Source organism: Schistocerca gregaria, chromosome X, assembly GCF_023897955.1.
Source record: "Schistocerca gregaria isolate iqSchGreg1 chromosome X, iqSchGreg1.2, whole genome shotgun sequence".
Lineage (NCBI taxonomy): Eukaryota > Metazoa > Arthropoda > Insecta > Orthoptera > Acrididae > Schistocerca > Schistocerca gregaria.
This window is the reverse complement of record NC_064931.1, coordinates 873,597,106-873,619,345: the sequence shown is the minus strand read 5'-3', so window position 1 is coordinate 873,619,345 and position 22,240 is coordinate 873,597,106. Positions and strand designations below refer to the sequence as shown.

Here is a 22,240-nt window from a genome sequence, read left to right as displayed (position 1 = left end):
ACAGCTGTAACACACGGTTGCCCAACATACTGTGCAACACGGCGCACTTGACTTCAGCGACTGCTTCATAGCCTGTGCCATCTGTATTCTTCCCACCAACAACAGCTTTTCAGAATAGCGCAGGTATGAAATCTCCTGTGGCATATTGTTTACTCCTATGACCACCCTGATCTCAACATTCGCTAGTCCATATCTTCCACCTGCCCCTGCTCCTGCTGCAAGCTTACACATGCCTGCATGGTCTGTTCCCCTTCTCTGCTTCTCTCCTCTCCCCCATCCTGTCCTTCTCCCCTCTCCCAGCATAGCCAGTCAATGTTGTACCTAGCAGACCCTTGCCACATCCCTCTACATGTATGAATGAGTATTGTGTTTTTCTAAATCTGAAGGAGGATTTTGTCCAGTAGGTTAGTTCACTTTTAAATGTGCCTGTCTGCTACTCAATGCCTCCTCTATATTGCAATTCATGTTTGTGACTTTGTAGTTCCTCAGGCAAAACATACACTTAATTTTATGGAAACTACATTAGTTTAGTATCTTTGTCAAAAATGGGAAAAGAGTTAATTTTATTTTAGATTTGTCTTCAGCACCCTTCTAAATACACTGCTTGACAAAAAAAGTGAAGCACCCAGAAGGGGAGTACGAGATGAATTGAAACTTCATGGGTTGAGAGAGTATGTGAAGTTATTTCACTGATTATATCGTGTCAGATTTACAAAGTATGAGCGCAGTTATGAGTATGACATTGCACTCCATCTGGCATGGATGCCTACATTGATTCGGTTGGGAGGAGGGTCCTCTCCTGGGGGAAGCTGGCCCACAAATGTTGTCACTAGTACTTGATATACGGGCACTGGGAAGGATATGATGTCCAAACTGGTCCCACACATGGTCTGCCAGGGACAGACTGGGAATCTTGCTGACCACGAGATTATCTCAACCTCACACAAACAGTTCATAGAGATGTGTCATGTGCAACAAGCGTTTTCTTGTTGAGAATTAGCGCCACAGTAGTATTGCAGGAATACTAACACATGGGGATGCAAGATGTGACATACCATTGAGCCATCAGAGTTACATCAATAACTGCTGGCCATGACCTGAAGTCATACAAGATGGTTCCCCCACACTGTGACTCCAGAAGTTACTCTGTTCTGCCTTTCCAAAACACTGGAAGAAAGAGACCTCTTCCCAGATCGGCACCATACGTGCCAATGATGGTCATCCAGGGTAGTACAGAACTGCAATTCCGTACTGAACACAACGAGACGCCATTCATCAGCAGTCCGTGCTTCTTGGTGACAGCATCACTCCAAATGCAGCTGTTTGCACTGTGGTTTTAATGGCAGCATATACTTGGGATGGTAACTCCCTGGTGTGGCTCCTGTTAGTCTCTGACCAATGGTACAGCATGACACAGAATGATGCAGGAAGTCCATTATGCATCATCAGATGCCAGGTGTGGATGTGAAGGGATTACAATGTGCACGGTGCACAGTACGACGATCCTCCCTTGTGGTGGTCAGATGTGGTCGACCAGAATGTTGACTAGTATGCCTGCACTTATGATTCCATACAGCTCAAAGCTGGGCCAGATCACATCTGAATGCCCCACAAATCTGGATATTGCACAATTTGACCAGCTGGCCAAGTGGAGACTCACAGTGAGACCCCTTTCCAATTCTATCAAGTGCTGCTAATGCTGTCTCTCATAAGTGCGCTGCATCTCGTGTCCTTCACGGTGACCACTCAACATCTGATGGTTTTCACAACCCTTATATACTCTACCAGGCCTGGTAACAACACTAAATACAAACAACATTAATGCACTCATGTTGGTGTTATATATGTCACAGAGAATTGCAACCCTATTCATTTACATACCTGCCAATGATATGTACGTGTATGAAGTTACATTGAAATCTGACCTTGTTGTATAGGTGCTTCATTTTTTTGTGTGTCTGTAGCTTTTGTGCAAGCTAAACATGAGATCTTGTATTTGTTAGTCCTTGCATAAAATTTTACAGAACTGCATGATAACAAATAATTTTATTAATTTTTTTCCTTAGGTATTATGTTTGTTTTGCAAGTTCTTACTGTGCAAGCAATTTGCAAAACTCAGACTTCCACAGTGGTTAAGTCTAATTCATCCAAACCATTTAAATTCAGTGAATGAATGAATGTCACATGGCTCACAGATTTTTGTAAACCTTTGAATCTGATGCTGCATTGATAGTCTGTGTATCAATAACAGACTTATTAATTCAAATAACTTCCAATTTGGCCTCCCATTCTAGAGTCTAAGGTGGTCACTGAAAATAAGTCAGGGCTCCCTGACAGTTCTTAGTAACACTAACTACGGGACCATGCAGGCAGTCATTAAATCAATGCTCATGCCTCACATGTTCGATTCAGCAACAGAACAAAGACGCATATAAAGTGCGTAGTCTCCATAGAGTTGTCTGCCACAGGTGTAAAGTAGTAGGTTATCTAATTCGATATGAAGTTATTTTTAAATTGTTTGAGAAATTTAGATTTCTACGTTAAGTGAGTGCTTTATTATTTGCCGATAGTACAGTGAGCTTTGGTGGTGTGCTGAATCATACTAACAAAACATTGCGTGCTGGATGTAAAGTCTATGCATTCATAGGTTGTTTTCTTTCTGCCTGTTCTCTAGTAAATGAAAAAAGCTTGTAGTATTTTATGATATTTCTATTACTATTATACAGTGGAACCTCACTTAACGAGCACCTCCTATAACACACAATTTGCATAAAGAGCAAAACAAATTGTAAAAAAAAAAAAAAAAAATGACTCGCTTGACAAGCAATGCTTCACATAATGAGTGACAATGATTTAGTGTGACATTACCAGCCATTTGGGCTTGGTGTGACAAGGGAAATGTTTCATTGTCAGCAAAAGCATATGAACAATGTCTTTAGTGTGTACTGCAGTCTGGAATTAGTGCTCTTTCTGCTACCATCTCAGTGCAGCTTGTGATCACACATTTTTCTAAATGTTTTTTTGTGTGCAAATTTTAATAACCTTCATAGAAATGTCCCTGAAGATAAAGCCACAAGAAGATGAACATAGGAAAAAGAAAATGATCTTAGAAATGAAATGTAAAATCATAGAAAATGCAAACATGGTGCGACCATTGCTGATTTAGCACACACATACAATCAGTCTACATCAACTATTTGCACTATCTTCAAGAACAAGGACAATATTAAAAAGATAGATGCTTCAAAGGGACGATATCAGAATGTTGCTCCTTATATGGATAAATAAAAAGCAGTTGACAGGCAACACTATTAACGGGAACATCATTTGCGAGAAGGCAAGAATGATTTTCACCAACCTCATTAAGAAGACACCAGGATCATAGCAGCCAAAGAAGTGTTTAAGGGAAGCTGTGGATGGTATGAGAAGTTTAAGAGAAGAACCAACGTCCACAGCGCTGTGAGTCACAGTAAAGCAGCCTGCTCCAGCACGAAGGCAGCATAGAACTTCATCAGCAACTTCAAGATGCTCATAGATTCTGAGGGTTATCTGCTGTAACAGGTTTTTAATTGTAATGAGACGGATCTATTCTAGAAAAAGATGCCAAAGCGTATCTTTATAACAGCAGAGTAGAATGCATTCCCTGGTGACAAGCCAATGAAAGACCATCTCACACTGCTATTTTGTGGCAATGTAAGCGGCAGTTTGAAAATTAAACCTCTGCTTGTTTACCATTCAGAAATTCCACGAGCCTTCAAGAAGTGTAAAGTCCAGAAGAGCAGGTTAAATGTGACATGGAGCTTCGATAACAAGGCTTCAGTGACATGTGATCTTTTTTGTGATTGGATCAGTGAAGTGTTTGGTCCTTTGGTGAAAAAATATTTGCTTGAGATGAATCTGCCACTCCATGTCTTGCTTGTTATATGGACAACACTCCTGCCCAATTTCCAGGCCTACAAGACCACCACCTTGAAGAATTTCATTTCATCAATATCCAGTTTGTACCTCCCAACACCACTGAGTTACTCCAGCCTGTGGACCAGTGGATTATTTCTAACTTTAAGAAGCTCTGCAGCATTGCTTTGAGTTGACTGAAGCTACCAATCTCACTCTCAGAGAGTTTTGCAAATATCACTTCAACATCGTTGCCTGCATCAAGATAATTGAAAAGGCATGGGAAGGGGTTACCAAGAGAACTCTCACATCTGCTTGAAAGAAGCTTCGCCTGGAGTGCCTTGTTGAATGTGATGCTAAGGCATTTGAGTCAGTACCTGTGGAGCCTGTAGTCAGTGAGACTGTGTCTTTGGTGAAGAGCATGGGACTAGAAGTGATTAACAATGATATCGATGAGCTTGTGGAAGATCACAGCCAAGAAATGATCACTAAAGAGCTTATGCAAGTGCAGTGTGTTTTACAACAGAAAGTTGTGGAGTGGGCGGGAGGGGGGGGGAGGGGGAGGAGGAGGCAGTAACAGCAAAACAGCAGTCTTCTGGAGCAGTAAGAGAAATGGTGAAAGCACGGTAATCGGTTGTATCGGACATTGAAAATCATCACCCCAATAAAGCAGTTGTTATGGATGCTACAAATTTTGTGACAATAATGCAGTGTCGCATTTTTGCTAAGTGTTGAAGTGTCGGCAGAAACAAATGGCTATAGATAGCTTCCTAATAAAAAATAATTAGTCATGCATTGTGAATAATAAATTACATAGTACTGTTTGTAAAATTTTCTTTGAATAAATGGCGTGAATAAGAAAAACATTTAGTACTTTTTCTGCACGGAACACATTATTGCATTTTACATTAATTTACATGGAATAAATTGTTTTGCTTAACGAGTGTTTCGAACTACAAGTAAGATTCTGGAATGAATTATGCTCACAATGCGAGGTTCCACTGTGTATCAAAACAGACACCATAAATGTTGATGTAGTAACATCAATCTTTGGACTGAAGATCACCAAAGTAGCATACCCCAATGGGGAACTGAAATCATAAGTCTGGGGACACTAAGTGAATCAGTGTGAGATAATGGTAATGCAGTCCAAACTGAATTTTCTTCTTCCTCAGGGGTACATTTTCAGTGGATATCATTGTTAGGAAATAGACATCTATGTACATACAAATTCTGCAAGTCACTGTACACTGTGTGGCAGATAATAATAATGTCACTCAGGTCAAACAAGGGTTTGTTTTAATTACTGTAGCTGAAATATTGGAGAGATGGTGTGGAGATGTGAAAGAAACTCCTAAATAGTTTTACGCCACACACCGTCAGGTGGCTTGCGGAGTATGGATGTAGATGTAGATGAAGAAAAATTAAAGTTATTGGCTTTTATTTTCAAAAAGGGAGTGACAAGATGTAAGTTTTAAAGACAAGGAAGTTTGTGAATGAGAAAAGAATCATACAGGTAAGGAAATGTCCCCTGATGTAACTGAAAGAGCCATATGGGAAATAAAAGGTTCTTTTTATTTGTTACAAACATCCTGAATGGAGAATTAAAAAAATTATTGTTCAATTTGTTACCTGTATTCCAATAACTCTATTTCTGAATTGCAGTAGTTGTTCTCCAGGTCTCGTATTCTTTCTAACATATTTTTCAGGTTGCTGTATCTCACGGAAAAATGTTTCTGGTTTGGAGCTGATTATGCAGAAATGGAATCATAGTTTAGTGGAGGTGGACTTAAGTTGGGTGCACATTAATGAATCTCTTGATTCTGGCCTGATTGCTCTTGCTGAATGTGGAGAAAAATCACAACTACAGTAAGCAGGAACCAATTTTTCTATTTAATTTGTAAAGAGGTTAAATTAAGTGATCTATGCTCATCAAGAAAACTTTCTTTTTTGTGACTATGATCTTAATATTTGAAGCCAGTCTAAATCACCTACTTTTTCGTGTGCTGTTGTCCTGCCTCAGTGCAAGTTTGAACAGATTTGGTATGGTTACCAGACACTCCTCCTGTCACCACCCCATTTGTATCCCAACTCTTTGTGTGTAATGCTGTTCATGTGAAAGTGAACAGCAGTTTTCTAAATGTTTGCAAATCATGTATGTGAGGGGGGACTTGGGTACCAGCCTGGTATTCCCATAGGATGTTGAAAACTGCCTAAAAACCACATCCGGGCTGGTCAGCACATGGAACCTCATTGCTGGTCTGCACACCTCCTTGTCCCAGAAGCAGCACTTTTTTAACACACACAGCAATCCGGGCATGTTGAAGCCAGTCTATATAACTAAATAAATGACCCTTTCTAACATACATATTTTGCTCCTTTTATTTTTAAAAGTTTTATCAGTGGTGATTATCTGTGATACTTCCAATGAAGAAAAAAAAATAACTACACAAAATTGTTACATACTTTACCGAAAAATAAAGTGAAATGTGCACATACAGCCTTTTATTTAGTCTCAGCAATAGAGAAGAAGAATTCTTTGTACAGATGCTAAGAAAATAATCATAGTCAGCTGAGTGACTGAGTGATGGCAAAAGTTATACCAAGTGATGAAAAGCTTTCTATAGAGGCAATGCAGTGTCAGAAATACATGCACTTGCCAAAGGCAATAGATTTTGGTATAAAAAACTTAATCATTTAGTAAATGACAGCAAAAGGTTCCATGGAGACCAAATAATGTGCACCTTCTACTATTGTGCAGGGAGGGCTCTGCCAGAATATTAGATCCATCATATGAGAATACACCTTCAAGAAATTCTGGTCTGTCAAAAAGAAATTTTTCAGTTGGAGCCAATAATCCACTTTGTAAATGTTTCACATCATGAGCCACTACTGATGTCTAAGGTAATCAGTAGGTCATGGTCTCCATGGAACCTTTTGCTGCCATTTACTGAATGATGCATTTCCAGCAAGATACTTAAAGCTTGTTCCCCACAGATAAGTAGGATTCTCAGCCATGTATGTAATAGCTCTTTGGAGCAGGGTGTTTTCCCCGATAGACTGAAATATGCCATTGTAAAACCATTGCATAAAAAGGGGGATACGTCGGATGTCAACAACTATCGCCCAATCTCTTTTCTGACAGCTCTATCAAAAATTTTTGAGAAAGTAATGTATTCAAGAGTAGCCTCCCATATTTGTAAAAATAAAGTACTAACAAAATGTCAATTTGGTTTTCAGAAAGGCTTTTCAACAGAAAATGCTATATACGCTTTCACTGATCAAATATTAAATGCTGTGAATAACCGGATATGAGCCATTGGTATTTTTTGTGATCTCTCAAAGGCCTTTGATTGTGTAAATCATGGAATTCTTTTAGATAAGCTAAATCATTATGGTTTGAGGGGGGCAGTGCACAAATGGTTTAATTTATACTTAACTGGAAGAATGCAGAAAGTTGAAATACGTGGTTCATGTAATGTTAAAACAACAGCTGATTCCTCAAACTGGGGGGGCTATCAAGCACGGGGTCCCACAGGGTTTGGTCTTAGGTCCTTTACTGTTCTTGATATACAGTAATGACTTACCATTCCTTATTGATGAAGATGCAAAGTTAGTTCTTTTTGCTGATGATACAAGTATAGTAACAACATCCAAAAACCAAGAACTAAGTGATGTAATTGTAAATGATGTTTTTCACAAAATTATTAAGTGGTTCTCAGCAAACAGACTCTCTTTAAATTTTGATAAAACACAGTATATACAGTTCCATACAGTAAATGGCACAACTCCAGTAATAAATATAGACTTTGAAATAAGTCTGTAGCTAAGGTAGAATTTTAAAAATTTTTTGGTGTGTCCATTGATGTGAGGTTAAACTGGAAGCAACACATTGATGGTCTGCTGAAATGTCTGAGTTCAGCTACGTATGCTATTAGGGTTATTGCAAATTTTGGTGATAAGAATCTCAGTAAATTAGCTTACTATGCCTACTTTCATTCACTGCTTTCGTATGGCATCATATTCTGGGGTAATTCATCATTGAGTAGAAAAGTATTCATTGCTCAAAAACGTGTAATCAGAATAATTGCTGGAGCCCACCCACGGTCATCCTGCAGACATATGTTTAAGGATCTAGGGATCCTCACAGTAACCTCACAGTATATACATTCACTTATGGAATTTGTTGTTAATAATCCAACCCTGTTCAAAAGTAATAGCAGTGTGCATAGCTACAACACCAAGAGAAAGGATTATCTTCACTATGCAGGGTTAAATCTGACTTTGGCTGGGGGACTGATGACCTCAAATGTTAAGTCCCATAGTGCTCAGAGCCATTTGAACCATTTGATCTGTGTTCATGGCATCTCTATTCTATAATGAATTCAATTTCTCCAGTGTATACTTTGCCACATTGGCAGGGGATTTGGTAGATCCCTCATTAGTGAAGGCTTAGACCATCCTTAACTGACGCTAGTAGTGTCAGGGTCTTAGCGGATGATGAAATACTCATTTGACATTGTGTCACTTCCAAGACTCTGCTTACTTTTCTGGAAGTATTGCAGAAAAACAAGATGCATACTTTTCTGGAAGTATTGCAGAAAAACAAGATGCATGCTAATGATTTGTGCTCTTCTTTTTCTTCCTGCTGTTGTCTATGTACAACTTGTCCAAATGCACCCCATATATGTTTGCTGCTGTGCCCATTTCCATGGATTGTTGTCTCCAGGTGCATCACCTCAGTTAGAAGACTGTCTTGATCACAGATGGGTCATGCCCTCTGAACAAGTGTGAGTAAGATGCCTTCATATTGGGAGATATGGTGACCACTGGAGGCATGTAGATACATATCATTGTGTGCAAACTTTCTGTACTCACTGTGTGCCAGTTTCTCATCTAGGTTCTGTTTCACTAGGAAGTCAAGAAATGGGAGGGCACCATCCTGTTCCACTTGCACAGTAAACTGTATGTTTTATGAACTGAGTTGAGGTGACAGAAGTGGGAAAAAGAAAAGCATTCCTCACAAGTGAGGGCCACACCCAATGATACAGGATGTCCATAATTAAATTTCCAGGTTTAAAATGCTGTAGAAAGAAAACCACTACTCAGTATGACATCACATTTCAACAACATATTATAGAGGCAGGGGGAAATGTCAGAAGAATAAAAAGAATAATAATAATTTTAAAAAATTTACCAATAGATGACACAGTGAACATCTTAACATAAATGAGGTTGGCCCATCAAGCGAGGTGGTGCAGTGGTCAGCACACAGGACTCACATGTGGGAGGACAACAGTTCAAACCCATGTCTGACCATTCTAATTTAGGTTTTCTGTGATTTCCCTAAACCACTTCAGGCAAATAACAGGATGGTTCCTTTCAGATGGCACAGCCAACTTCCTTCCCCATCCTTTCCTAACGCGATGGGTCTGATGACTTCACTGTTTTTGGTCCCCTACCGCAAACCAACCAAAGAATCTGGGGTCGGCTACAAATGACTGATGAATCACAGTACAATGGCTGTGGTTTGAGTTGCACGTTACACCATCCATACAGTTCAATGTGTGAATGTACAAGTTCAACAGTCAACAGTTCTAGCACTGGTAGTTAGATAAGCCCATTCACCATGACAAGATCGTACCACATTGCATGGAAAAAATCAGGTTTTAATTGTCCTGTGGCTGAAAACTGCATATAAAACAAAATGGCATCAGCCAAAAACTGCAGAAAAGCAAACTGACGTTTGTTTTTTATTGTCTTGGGGTTGAAAACTGCACAAAAAGCAAAATTACATCAGTTTCACAAGACAGTTCACTATGCTGGCCACCATTTTCTGCCAGTGTTTTCTGCCATGAGCTGAAATCAAGAAACAGCATGAAACTTCCTGGCAGATTAAAACTGTGTGCCCGACCGAGACTCGAACTCGGGACCTTTTGCCTTTCGCGGGCAAGTGCTCTACCAACTGAGCTACCGAAGCACGACTCACGTCCGGTACCCACAGCTTTACTTCTGCCAGTATCCATCTCCTACCTTCCAAACTTTACAGAAGCTCTTCTGCGAAACTTGCAGAACTAGCACTCCTGAAAGAAAGGATACTGCGGAGACATGGCTTAGCCACAGCCTGGGGGATGTTTCCAGAATGAGATTTTCACTCTGCAGCGGAGTGTGCGCTGATATGAAACTTCCTGGCAGATTAAAACTGTGGGTCGGGCACACAGTTTTAATCTGCCAGGAAGTTTCATATCAGCGCACACTCCGCTGCAGAGTGAAAATCTCATTCAAGAAACAGCATGTTCCACAACAAATCAGTGTGTCTCAGGGGTCATGTTCAGAATGTGTTGTGCAATGAATGCCTTCAGTTCAGCTACATTTGTAATTGGAGCACTTAAACAACATCTTTCAGATAACCACACAGCCAGAAGTCACATGGGTTAAGGTCAGGTGATCAGGATGGCTAGGCTGTAGGAAAATGATGGCTGATAATTCGAGCATTTCCTAAATGCCTCTGCAGCAGAATTAGAACCCTGCCCCTCCACTCAACCATGCTCTGTTACCATTGATTTGGTAGGGAAATAGGTTTGGAACGCGTAAGGTACTGGTTCCCAACTAAATGAAGTCCAAAGTTAAAAGTGAGTTTATTTACACAATTAAAAAAATTACAGACAGCAAAATTTTGTGGAAATCTGTTAAAAGGCATGAACTAATCTTTATAATAATGTGATAATGCCACCAAATAATTTCCTTACTTAAATTTACAGTAATACAGTTAGTAATGTGGAGATGAGGGCTGTTGCTGTTGATAAAATATTGATATATTGATATTTCCCTGAGAAAATATCAATATATATTGGTGATATTTTCTTCTCTGATATATCAATATGTTGATATAAAAATCGATGTCATTATTAAAATGCCAATATTGAGTTCCACTATTTTTATTTTACATTATATTTCTTGTGATTTTTGGTAAATATTTGAAATAATTCTCTTGAAATTGTAGTAGAACATAATGTTAGTTTTATAGTGTGAAGGAGTCTTACTACTGTTTGAGCTCTCATCACATCCAGTCTTTCTCCTTGACTATGTGAATGTGGGAAGCAAGTATAAATGGCACAAAAGAAGTCCAATTGTACTGGGAAGGGGGAGGGATATGGTGGTGTGAAGGGAATTTTTTTTTTTTTTTTTGTGCTATTTCTTCACATCGGCATTTTTCAAAAACAGATGCTAAAAATGGTGAACAAAAATCTAAATGACAAGATTGGTCTTCGCGGTGGGTGGAGATGTGTGAGGGGAAATGCTGACGTAACTGGCATTCGGTGCTACCAACAGAAACTGCAGCATTATCTTCTACAGGCAATTTTCCTACATCAGCATGAAAAAAGGTTTATTTGGTCATGTAGCCAATCACTAATTAGGAAAATAAGGTATGAGAGTTTAACTGGAATGAAATATTTCATAACACTGCACCATGCCCCCAGTTTTTAATTACCAACACAACAGTCGACCAAACAAGTATTGTAATACAAGCTTTTCATCTGACAGAGGCCCATTACTAACATACAAATTTTCAAATTGTTTTTCTTTCAAGTCTTGCTCTGAGGGGGATAGGCAGGATGCTAGTTTGTTGAGGTACAGAATATCTAATAATAAATCAACACTTAAATATACAACTCTAAAATCACCAGTATATTTACAATGTGTATCAAATATTTTTATAGACCAATATGTCGATATTTTTTCCTTCGATATACCGATACTTTTTGTCGATATGTCGAGGGCCAATAATGATATTTTTTTTAAATATCAATATATCAGGTTCCCAATATTTTTAACAATATCAACAGTCCTAGTGGGGACACAAATCTAAAATTTACTCTCCTTTATAAAACAACAGACAGTGACAAGGCTGCATAGTATTACTGAGTTAACATCTTGAAATCGATATTATGCACTTGCAGCCCTTAATACCCACAGGTAGGTGGAATAAGTACTCTTGGTGCACAAATAGTCTTGGGACCATTAAAAAAATGTACAAGTACATAAAATCTAAAGTGCAAGTACTGTTCAGTTATGCCAAATTAGCTGAATTATTATACAGAACATGGGAGTCGCGGTGCTGCCAACACACAGTACAGAGTGAGTTTAATCTTGTGGCACTGCTGCAGGCAATCAGTTACTGGTAGTATTCTTTAAATAATACCACACCTTGGTTTTTGCCTACGCAGTAACACAGTTAAGCATTGGAGCGACAAGAATTTAAACACTCATTGACACACTAGCCCAACTTGAAGCAATCACTCACAGCTTCCCCAATTAACCAATCTCATACCTTTGCAGAAATTATTAATTTATGCAACCAAGAGGCCAATACCAACAGGTACCTCAAGTCAAAAGGAGGCCAACCAAAATCAACAGGGCAGTTACTTGTGCATACCAAAATCAGAATTCTGAAGTGAGGAGGCCTTACTAGAAAACTTACAGCTGGGCCAGTATAAATTTTCATGGCTGTAACCAATTCTTTAAATGTAACTGGACCAACAAAAGTAATAGCTACCATTTAGTGTGACCTTTCAAGAGAAACATTAAATAAGACACATCTGTGCATGGCTCTCACAGCAATGCACACTTACATAAGAGATTAAACAGCATTAAAAATTACAACTGAATTGACAAAACAAAAGATTAACTGTAATACTTATAGCACCAATATCATATGGCTGATCATTCTTAATTCAGTAAAGATGTGTACCTTATTGCTCCGTGTGCATTCTCGTCCATTCAATATTTACAATATGCACCCAGTGTGCCGCTATCATTGCCAGTTTGCATCAAGGCCAGAAGGAACCTCAAGACTCTTGTCAGTCATGTAATAACACTGATTACTATTGTAACATACATAATGAGAAATTACTCCACCAATTAATTATAAAGAAAATCAAAATGCAAAAACTCTAATCTTTACACTACAAAAGTGGAGAAGCAGACTTGTGATCACTCATACACAGAAAGTTCTCAATTTTTACCTAATCAGACACAAGTATCTTACTACAGTGCAAGCATTGTTGCCTGTGCACAAGCCTTTCATTTTCAAAATACTGATGGTGCACAACTGTCACACCAATTCAGTGGTAATAGAAAAACAATAAAGTATAGAACAATAATTCTCTCATTATGTATGTATACAAGTTACTGCTGCAACATGCACAGAACAGAACAAGTTAATTAAATACAAAACTTTTACACCATATGATCTCAATGCTCAAGAGAGCAAAGTGATTACAAACAGACGTGAGCTCACTGTATCAGCTGATCAAACCTCATGAGCAGACAAAAATGTCATGCTTGTGCCTGAGAGAGCAGAAAAATATAAATCACAAGGTGAATTGGAAATGTCGTAGCTGATTATCAATCATTGATACCAGGTGAGGAAAGCACAAAAGCAACCTGAAGTTAAGGAGCAAGCATTTTTAGCACATATAAGTTTGTGGCTATGAATTGCAGATGTTCTCATCAAATAAAATGGAAGTTTATTGCCTTCCAACAGATGGCTGAATCTTTCCACAGTTACAGTGAGTTCACACAGCTCTTCCGCATTGTGGGTATGGTGTCCAACAACGTCTTCTTCAAGCAGCTGCCGTCTTGGGACTCTCTCCAGCTTCTCAAGGGATCCTGGCACCAGGCCCCACGCAACATACCTTCAGTCGCTCACAGTAGCAGAGTAAACACCTCCCTCTGGCAAGCTGCTTGCACCTCTGTATAGCCATTCCTCATGATCTAGCCTGCCTTCTGCTGTCACCTTGCCTCTGCCAAAGATGTAACCAGGAAGAGAGCAGAGTTGATAGTGTGTAGCACACCAGAAATAGTGCCATGCATCTTGAGCTACCCACCCTTCACCCTTCCCCTCCCCCCCCCCCCCCTTCCCCACTCCTTAATGCGGGACAGGGCGGTGTGGGATTGACTGATCTGGGCACAACCTTCCTTGCTACCTTGGTCCCCCCCCTGGCAAACTTGAGCTGACTGTTGTGCCGTGGACACCCCTTTACTCTGTGCCAAACAATTTCTTAGATACACCAAGCTCCAAGGCTGCAGGGAGATAGGATGCTTGCGCTTATAATAACGTGCCACCTTTGCCCCCCCCCCCCCCCCCCCCCCATGAACCATGGACCTTGCCGTTGGTGGGGAGGCTTGCGTGCGTGCCTCAACGATACAGATAGCCATACCATAGGTGCAACCACAACGGAGGGGTATTTGTTGAGAGGCCTGACAAACGTGTGGTTCCTGAAGGGGGGCAGCAGCCTTTACAGTAGTTGCAGGGGCAACAGTCTGGATGACTGACTGATCTGGCCCTGTAACACTAATCAGAACGGCTTTGTTGTTGTGGTACTGCGAACGGCTGAAAGCAAGGGGAAACTACAGCTGTAATTTTTCCTGAGGGCATACAGATTTACTGTATGGTTAAATGATGATGGCATCCTCTTGGGTAAAATATTCCGGAGGTAAAATAGTCCCCCATTCTGATCTCCGGGCGGGGACTACTCAAGAGGACATCGTTATCAAGAGAAAGAAAACTGGCACTCTACGGATCGGAGCATGGAATGTCAGATCCCTTAATCTGGCACATCATCACTAACCAGGACCTTCGGTGCACCAGATATTGAGAGGATTTGGCTCAGGTGTCTCACAGTAGCACTACTAATGCTAGCTTGGCTTTGCGTGAGCGATACGAAATGGGTAAACACATCCATAACAACTAACACATACCTATGGCAGTGTTTGGTGTGAGGAAAGAGCACCAGGTAATCAATACAAATGTTATCCATTGGGTGTTCAGCCTGATCAGAACTGAGCTCACCCAATTGGGTGTCAGGGTTTGGTTTAGTGCAAATACACTCCTCGCAGTGCCTGACCGGTTTCCAGACATCACTATTCAAGGAGGGCCAAATAGGATATTCTTTAATGCACGTTATTGTTTTGTACATCCCCAGGTGTCCTCCACATAGAGAGCGATGGAAATATTTGAACATGTGAGGGACTAATTCCTGGATTAAGCAAATTTTATATCTTTCATCATTGTGGGTTCTAAAACATAATGATCCCTTATGGATAGAGTATCCAGACACTGCCTCATCCTTGTTAATGCATTCCTTTATAGTGCCCAAATGACCATTATCATCTTGCCTTTACACAGGCCCCTAAACTGTTCCAGTATCTCCCCTAACACAATAGCTATTAAACCCTGTTCTTGGTGCTGCTCCTTACCACTGTTCTCCTCATTCTCACATTGAGATATGTGCCTCAAAGCATCAGTGACCCGATTATCAGTGCCCCTAATATGGTGCACACTAAAACAAAATGCCAAGATCTGGACAGCCTATCTAGGTATACATCTTGTTTTTCACAGCCTTGCTACCACCCATGTCAATGCTTGATTATCTGTCTCAGCTAGTGAGGTAGTCAGAATAGGAAGCCGAATGACAGTGAGTCAAATGAGTGTGTATTTTACTGGCCACCACAAAATTACTTGGGACTGACCCAGTTTCTGGTACAAATGCAAAGCTGTAGTGGTGTGCCTCTTGTTCACCTAAAACAAGAACTGTTTTTTGATAGATCTGAAATAAAGTTCCACACTTTTAAACACTTCTAGAAAAATTGCAAGTATGCTGAAATGATTGTACAATAAAAATTAAAGAAGTTGCAGCAGTTTGCCTAAAGCAGTTGTTACACTAATCATACAAATTAACAGCTCACTGATCTTTATAGCCATGGTTGCGAATGAAGTTTCAAATGATAGTTGAATGGATAATTTATTACCAATGATCACATTGTACCTGGATGTTAAATACTTTTGATTTTACAGTTGATTTGAACTACATCCATCAGTTATCCACATCACAATGTGTCATATGTTTATATTTAAGTTGTATTTAATCATTAATTAAGCAATCATTCATTTTGAGAGATAATAAAGATGTCACTCAAATATGGTGCAACCTATGTCAATTTTGGAAACAAAATTAAAAGAGCTCAAAAGGGCATTCAGTTTAAGCAGGGCGTATTTATCTACACTTGACACACACAGTACAGTATTATCTGCAAAACAAAGGTTTTTCAGATATGTTCCATGAAGACATATTCTTTGCCTTTCCAATATCCATATTTGACTTCTCTTTTAATTTAAAATTTTTTGCTGTCCTGATAAATCCAAAGAAAGCTCTTGCATTGGTTTACGGCCTTCAGTGTACTAACACGTGCTGAAGTAGTGACCTGCTTTTTAAGGGCTCATATTCAATTAAAACCAAGTCAAAAACTTTCGTGTAATCTATAAATCTCAGACAAGTGGTGATTCGTACTCACTGTTACATTCTGTAATATTGTACAACACTTGTAAATGGTTCATTGTTCAGTATCCATTTCTAAAGTCAGCTTGTACCTTTACCAGAAGCAGGTGGTGATAATTTTACCGCATCCCTTGTACATTACAAAAAGAAGGCTAATGAGACTATAAATTCTTTATGTCTTACATCTATCCACTTTCTTGTGTAGTAGAACATTTACGACATTGTTCCTGTTCTGAGAATTACCCGCCTTTGCAAACAATTTTGCAAGTTCCTTATGTACTAGTTTCCCTCCAGCTTTAGCTGTTCCCTAGTGCCTTCCTTTCTTCATACTTTGAATAGCTTCCTACATCCCATCTGGCATTACTTCCAGAATTTCATTATTTTCTTTATTAACCCTCTATCTGCTCTGGATGTGGTAACGCGCGCACCTTTGTGCCTGTTCCTGAGTTCCCTGAATGTGTTTATGCGCGCCACGCGTCCTCCTACCTGGTACTCTGAACGTGTCTACACGTAGACTAAAGGGTGTCACCCAGTTGGAACTTTTGCAGTTCACTGTCGGGCATTTGGTATCATTACATAAGTGATCAAAGATTTTAGTGACAGCATTATTCCCCCTTTTCTGAGTTAAAATCAGTTTTAATGAAGAGTAAATAAGGTAATCTGTTTATATATTTTGTAATTAAGGATGTCATTTTTTCTCCAGAACTGAATTGGACTATTTACAACAAATTTCATGAGAGAAAATATGTACTACAATGATACAGTTAAAATACCTATCTTATTAAACATTTGTCAATCAGATGATTGAGTGTGAGCGCAACGTATTATTCTAATGGTACCTATACTTTTGTTCGGTGAGAACATTCTTTTCTAAAGATGAATTACTGCAAAACACAATTCCATATGACATTACTGAATGATTAGAATTTGAGAATGAAAATTACTGTCACCTGATGTGTCATTGACAAGTAACATATCATGACAAAATTTGGACCACACATAGAAAGAACTGCTAGAGGAAGATAACTGAAAGAGATGACCAGAAATGACATTTTTTTTCCCCCAAAGGCAGTAATTATGCTGAAGTGACCATAATTTGCAATGGTTCCCTGGACATTACAGGTTGTTGAACTTGACCATTTTGGTCTCTCAAGTGTTACGGTGTGGGGGGACATAATGTCACACTATACACTCGCTGGTCAACATTTTTGTGATGCTGGCCTGCCTGTTCTCCTGACTTAAATCCCATGGAACACATGGGGGTTGTGTTGGGCAGACATACTGCAGTACATCCACGTGCACCAAGAACCTTCCACAATTTCCACCAGCACATGGGGGTTGCATCGGGGAGACATATTGCAATATGTCCACATGCACATACACTCTTCCACCAGTTGTCAACAGTGCTGGTGGATGAATGGAATGTCCTACCACAGGAACTCCTTAACAACCTTATGACTAGCATGGGAGCAAGTTGGAGTGCAAGCATTGCCATTCGTGGTGACCAAGCACCCTTTTAAGAATTATATCCAATCTTTTGTAATGGTCCAGGGGATCATTATGAATCGCAATGATGTCAATGCAACTATTGTCCGTAAATAAACGTGTAATTTCTGTTTATCTCTTTATGTATTTCTTTCAATTACACTACTGGCTGCCGGCCGCGGTGGTCTCACTGTTCTAGGCACGCAGTCCGGAACCGTGCGACTGCTACGGTCGCAGGTTCGAATCCTGCCTCGGGCATGAATGTGTGTGATGTCCTTAGGTTAGTTAGGTTTAAGTAGTTCTAAGTTCTAGGGGACTGATGACCACAGCAGTTGAGTCCCATAGTGCTCAGAGCCACACTACTGGCCTTTAAAATTGCTACACCAAGAAGAAATGCAGATGATAAACGGGTATTCAGTGGACAAATATATTATACTAGAACTGACACGTGATTACATATTCACACAATGTGGGTTCATAGAGCCTGAGAAATCAGTAACCAGAACAACCACCTGTGGCCGTAATAATGCCCTTGATGCGCCTGGGCATTGAATGAAACAGAGCTTGGATGGCGTGTACAGTTACAGCTGCCCATGCAGCTTCAACACGATACCACAGTTCATCAAGAGTCATAACGGGCGTATTGTGACGAGCCACTTGCTCGGCCACCATTGACCAGACGTTTTCAATTGGTGAGAGATCTGGAGAATTTGCTGGCCAGGGCAGCAGTCGAACATTTTCTGTATCCAGAAAGGCCTGTGCAGGACCTGCAACATGTGGTAGTGCATTATCCTGCTGAAATGTAGTGTTTCGCAGGGATCGAATGAAGGGTAGAACCACGGGTCGTAACACATCTGAAATGTAACGTCCACTGTTCAAAGTGCCGTCAATGCGAACAAGAGGTGACCCAGACATGTAACCAATGGCACCCCATACCATCACACCGGATGATATGCCAGTATGGCGATGACGAATACATGCTTCAAAAGTGTGTTCACCTCGATGTCGCCAAACATGGATGCGACCATCAAGATGCTGTAAACAGAACCTGGATTCATCCGAAATAATGATGTTTTGCCATTCGTGCACCCAGGTTCGTCATTGAGTACACCATCGTAGGCGCTCCTGTCTGTGATAGAGCATCAAGGGTAACCGCAGCCATGGTCTCCAAGGTCATAGTCCATGCTACTGCAAACATCGTCGAACCGTTCGTGCAGATGGTTGTTCTCTTGCAAACGTACCCATCTGTTGACTCAGGGATCAAGATGTGGCTGCACGATCCGTTACAGCCATGCGGATACGATGCCTGTCATCTTGACTGCTAGTGATACGAGGCCATTAGGATCCAGTACGGCATTCCGTATTACCCTCCTGAACCCACAGATTCCATAATCTGCTAAAGTCATTGGATCTCGACCAACGCGAGCAGCAATGTCGCGATACGATAGGCTACAATCCGACCTTTATAAAAGTCAGAAACATGATGGTACGCATTTCTTCTCCTTACACAAGGCATCACAACAACCTTGTGTAAATGCTCTGAAAAGCTAATCATTTGCATATCACAGCATCATCTTCCTGTCAGTTAAATTTCGCATCTGTAGCATGTCATCTTCGTGGTTTAGCAATTTTAATGGACGGTAGTGTACTTTCTGTACTACAATGTAACAGTTCTTTCTATGTATGGTCCAAGTTTCATCAGGCTACATTTCTTGGCTGTTGCACATCATGCACATCCTTAAGTTTTGCACATCAGTGAATGTAACAAGAACAAGAACGGACCCAGTATCGATCTCTGTTTTACACCTGTAGTGATTATTCCTCATTCTGAAGATGCTGTTTCAATGTGTACACTTCCTGTATTTGTTAATGCAACACATTGCGTCCTTTTAGTTAGATAGGATGAAAAACAGTTGCCAGCAAGCTCTGTACTACCATATCTGAGCTTCTCTCAGAGAATGATATGAACTGCACAATCAAATGCATTTGACAAGTAGCATAAGATACCATTTGGCAATATTTTGTCATTCAAATTTTGTATTATCTCATTTGTAAATTTAAAAATATGCGTATACTGTAGAGAAATCCTTTTGAAATACAAACTGAGATTGACTAAGTAACTTATTTTCAGAGTGGTGTGTTATTGTTCATGCACACATATTTTTTTCCCTATATTTTCATTTAGGATGTAAGTATGAGATTAATTGGTGATTATTAATATCTGTCTTACTACCATTCTTGTAAAATTGTTTGAAAATAGTATATTTTCAATCTGTCTGGAAATGTCCCCTGTAATAGCAATGTGTTGCATATGTGACTGGAAACATGGCATATCTGTGAAGAGCAGAATTTTAGTACTTTCCTCAAGATGTTATTAACTCCATGCGAATTTTTTATGTGAGGGAGTTAATTATGTTCTCAGTTTCTTTGGAAGAGCATGGAGTAATTGTAATTTGCCTGTATCTATGAGGCAATGGTTTTTGTTTATATTCGTTTGCTTTATCCCTTGAACTGTCCCTACCAATTTCCTGAGGTACTTCAAGGAAGTGGTTGTTAAATTCATAGTCTTCTCGGCTGCTATCATTTATTATCTGGCTGTTTTCTGTACTCCTTTTTCTAACTGATTCCCCCCTTTTCTAACTGATTTCCTGGTCCCTCATTTAACTATTGCCCATATAGATTTAATTTTATTATCTGAATTGTTGCATTGAGACTTTGATTCTTTAATCACTTCACTTAGTACAGTACATTATTTCTGGTAATATAAAATAGTCTTATTTCTCTACTTGTCCCAAGCATTTCAAACAATTTCCTTTTCTGTGCAGATGTTATTTAATTCCCTTTTGTGGTCCAGGGCTTCTTTTGGTATAGTTCTACCAGACTTTATTTTTTCCTTGGGAAAGCAGCTATTGAAGATTGGTAGAAGCCCAGCAGTAAATACATTTATTTTAGAAAAGACATCTGTCATATTGTACACATCCTTTCAGTCAGCTCCCTAAAGTGCTGCCTTGAAACATTATCTTGTGTGTTCATAGATTACTGTAACTGTTATTCATGATAACACTTCATTGTAAAGAGATTAATTGTTTAGTATGGCTAGTTGTGCATCATGGCCAGAGGGGCCGTCTACCAGTGCATAAACAGTTATATCACTGAACCAGAATGAAAAATGCTCCTATTATAGCACAAAAAGGTGTATATGTTCTGGGCAGAGTAAGGGATGTAAAACAAGGGAACTAGCTTTTCGAATTATCTGGTGACTTCAAAGACATTTAAAATAAAACATCTTGACATATTCTCACTTTTTTTACTTGTCAGTATTTGTACCTATCTCATGTAATATAATACATTGTGTCAGGTAAAGTAACATGATACATTATGTCATCCCCCTAGGAACAAATCCACCCCCAGAAATTTTATCCTCCCAGGAAAACTTCTTTTAGCTATTACACATATGCTCTTCATCCATATGATATTATATATTGTTTACTATTGCTGGCAAAGATGTTTTGATTTAAATGTCTTGGAAGCTTCCCGGTAAGACAAAAAGATAGTTCCCGTCTTGTACATACCTAACTCTGCCCAGGACATATTTGCATTTTGTTTGCTATGACAAACTTTTACTCTACCATAATTTTGACATAAGATCACCATAGCATGGCAACCGAAGTAGAGTATTATTGCCTAGGGTGATGGCTGATCCAATATAGATCTTTTTTTAATTTTATTTAGTAGTAGTAGTAGTAGTAGTTTATTCATCCAGAGACAATGTACATTGCATGGATTTAGTCAAAAAATACATAGTATATATATATACACACACACACACACATATAGGATGAACAATACTATACAAAATACAGATGTGCATAGTAGACTACATAACATCAGACCACACTGAAATAGCATGTACAACTTTGATTATTTACATTGATGTATGAGAAAGACTTTTTACATGGAATACACAGTTGATATTTAAATATAACACATACAATTCTAGCACTTTTGTACATATTATTGTTTTAGATCATAGCAACAGTCAGATAAAAATTGCTATTGGCACAGAGTACATAAATATAATTGTTTAGTATGAAGCTATTCCAGGTATTCTTTTACACTATAATAGCAGTTGGTCATTAAAAATTTGAATACTGCTTCTTTAAATGAAGACATTTTTTTAATTTCTTTTATCTTTACCGGTAGTTTGTTATACAATCTGCTTCCTTGTATGTTTGTTTGTTTCTGCGCCAAAGCCTTGTTCACTCTTTTTATATGAATGTCATTGCACTTTCTTGTGTTGTAAGTATGTAGGTCTGAGTTTGATTGGAAATTGTTAATATTTATTTTTACATTAATTATGCTTTTCTGTATATAGAGGCACGGGAGGGGTAGAATATTCAGCCGTTTAAATAATTGCTTTGAAGGAGTTAGCCTTGAACTGTTGGTAATTCTTCTAACAGCTCGTTTTTGTAGAGTGAAGATGGTTTTAAGATTTTTCTTACTATGACCCCAGAAGGTGA

At 39.3% G+C, this 22,240-nt stretch overlaps 1 protein-coding gene across 4 annotated transcripts in view; it reads left to right on the top strand.

Annotated features, from left to right (window-relative positions):
• LOC126298564 (F-box/LRR-repeat protein 6) overlaps positions 1-22,240 on the top strand; it is a 220,137-nt gene that overhangs the window by 151,901 nt on the left and 45,996 nt on the right. For all 4 annotated transcript variants that reach the window (XM_049989926.1, XM_049989928.1, XM_049989927.1 and 1 more), the window contains one exon: positions 5,604-5,763. In XM_049989926.1, coding sequence (XP_049845883.1) covers positions 5,604-5,763 — 160 coding nt within the window. The remainder of the gene's footprint in view (positions 1-5,603; positions 5,764-22,240) is intronic.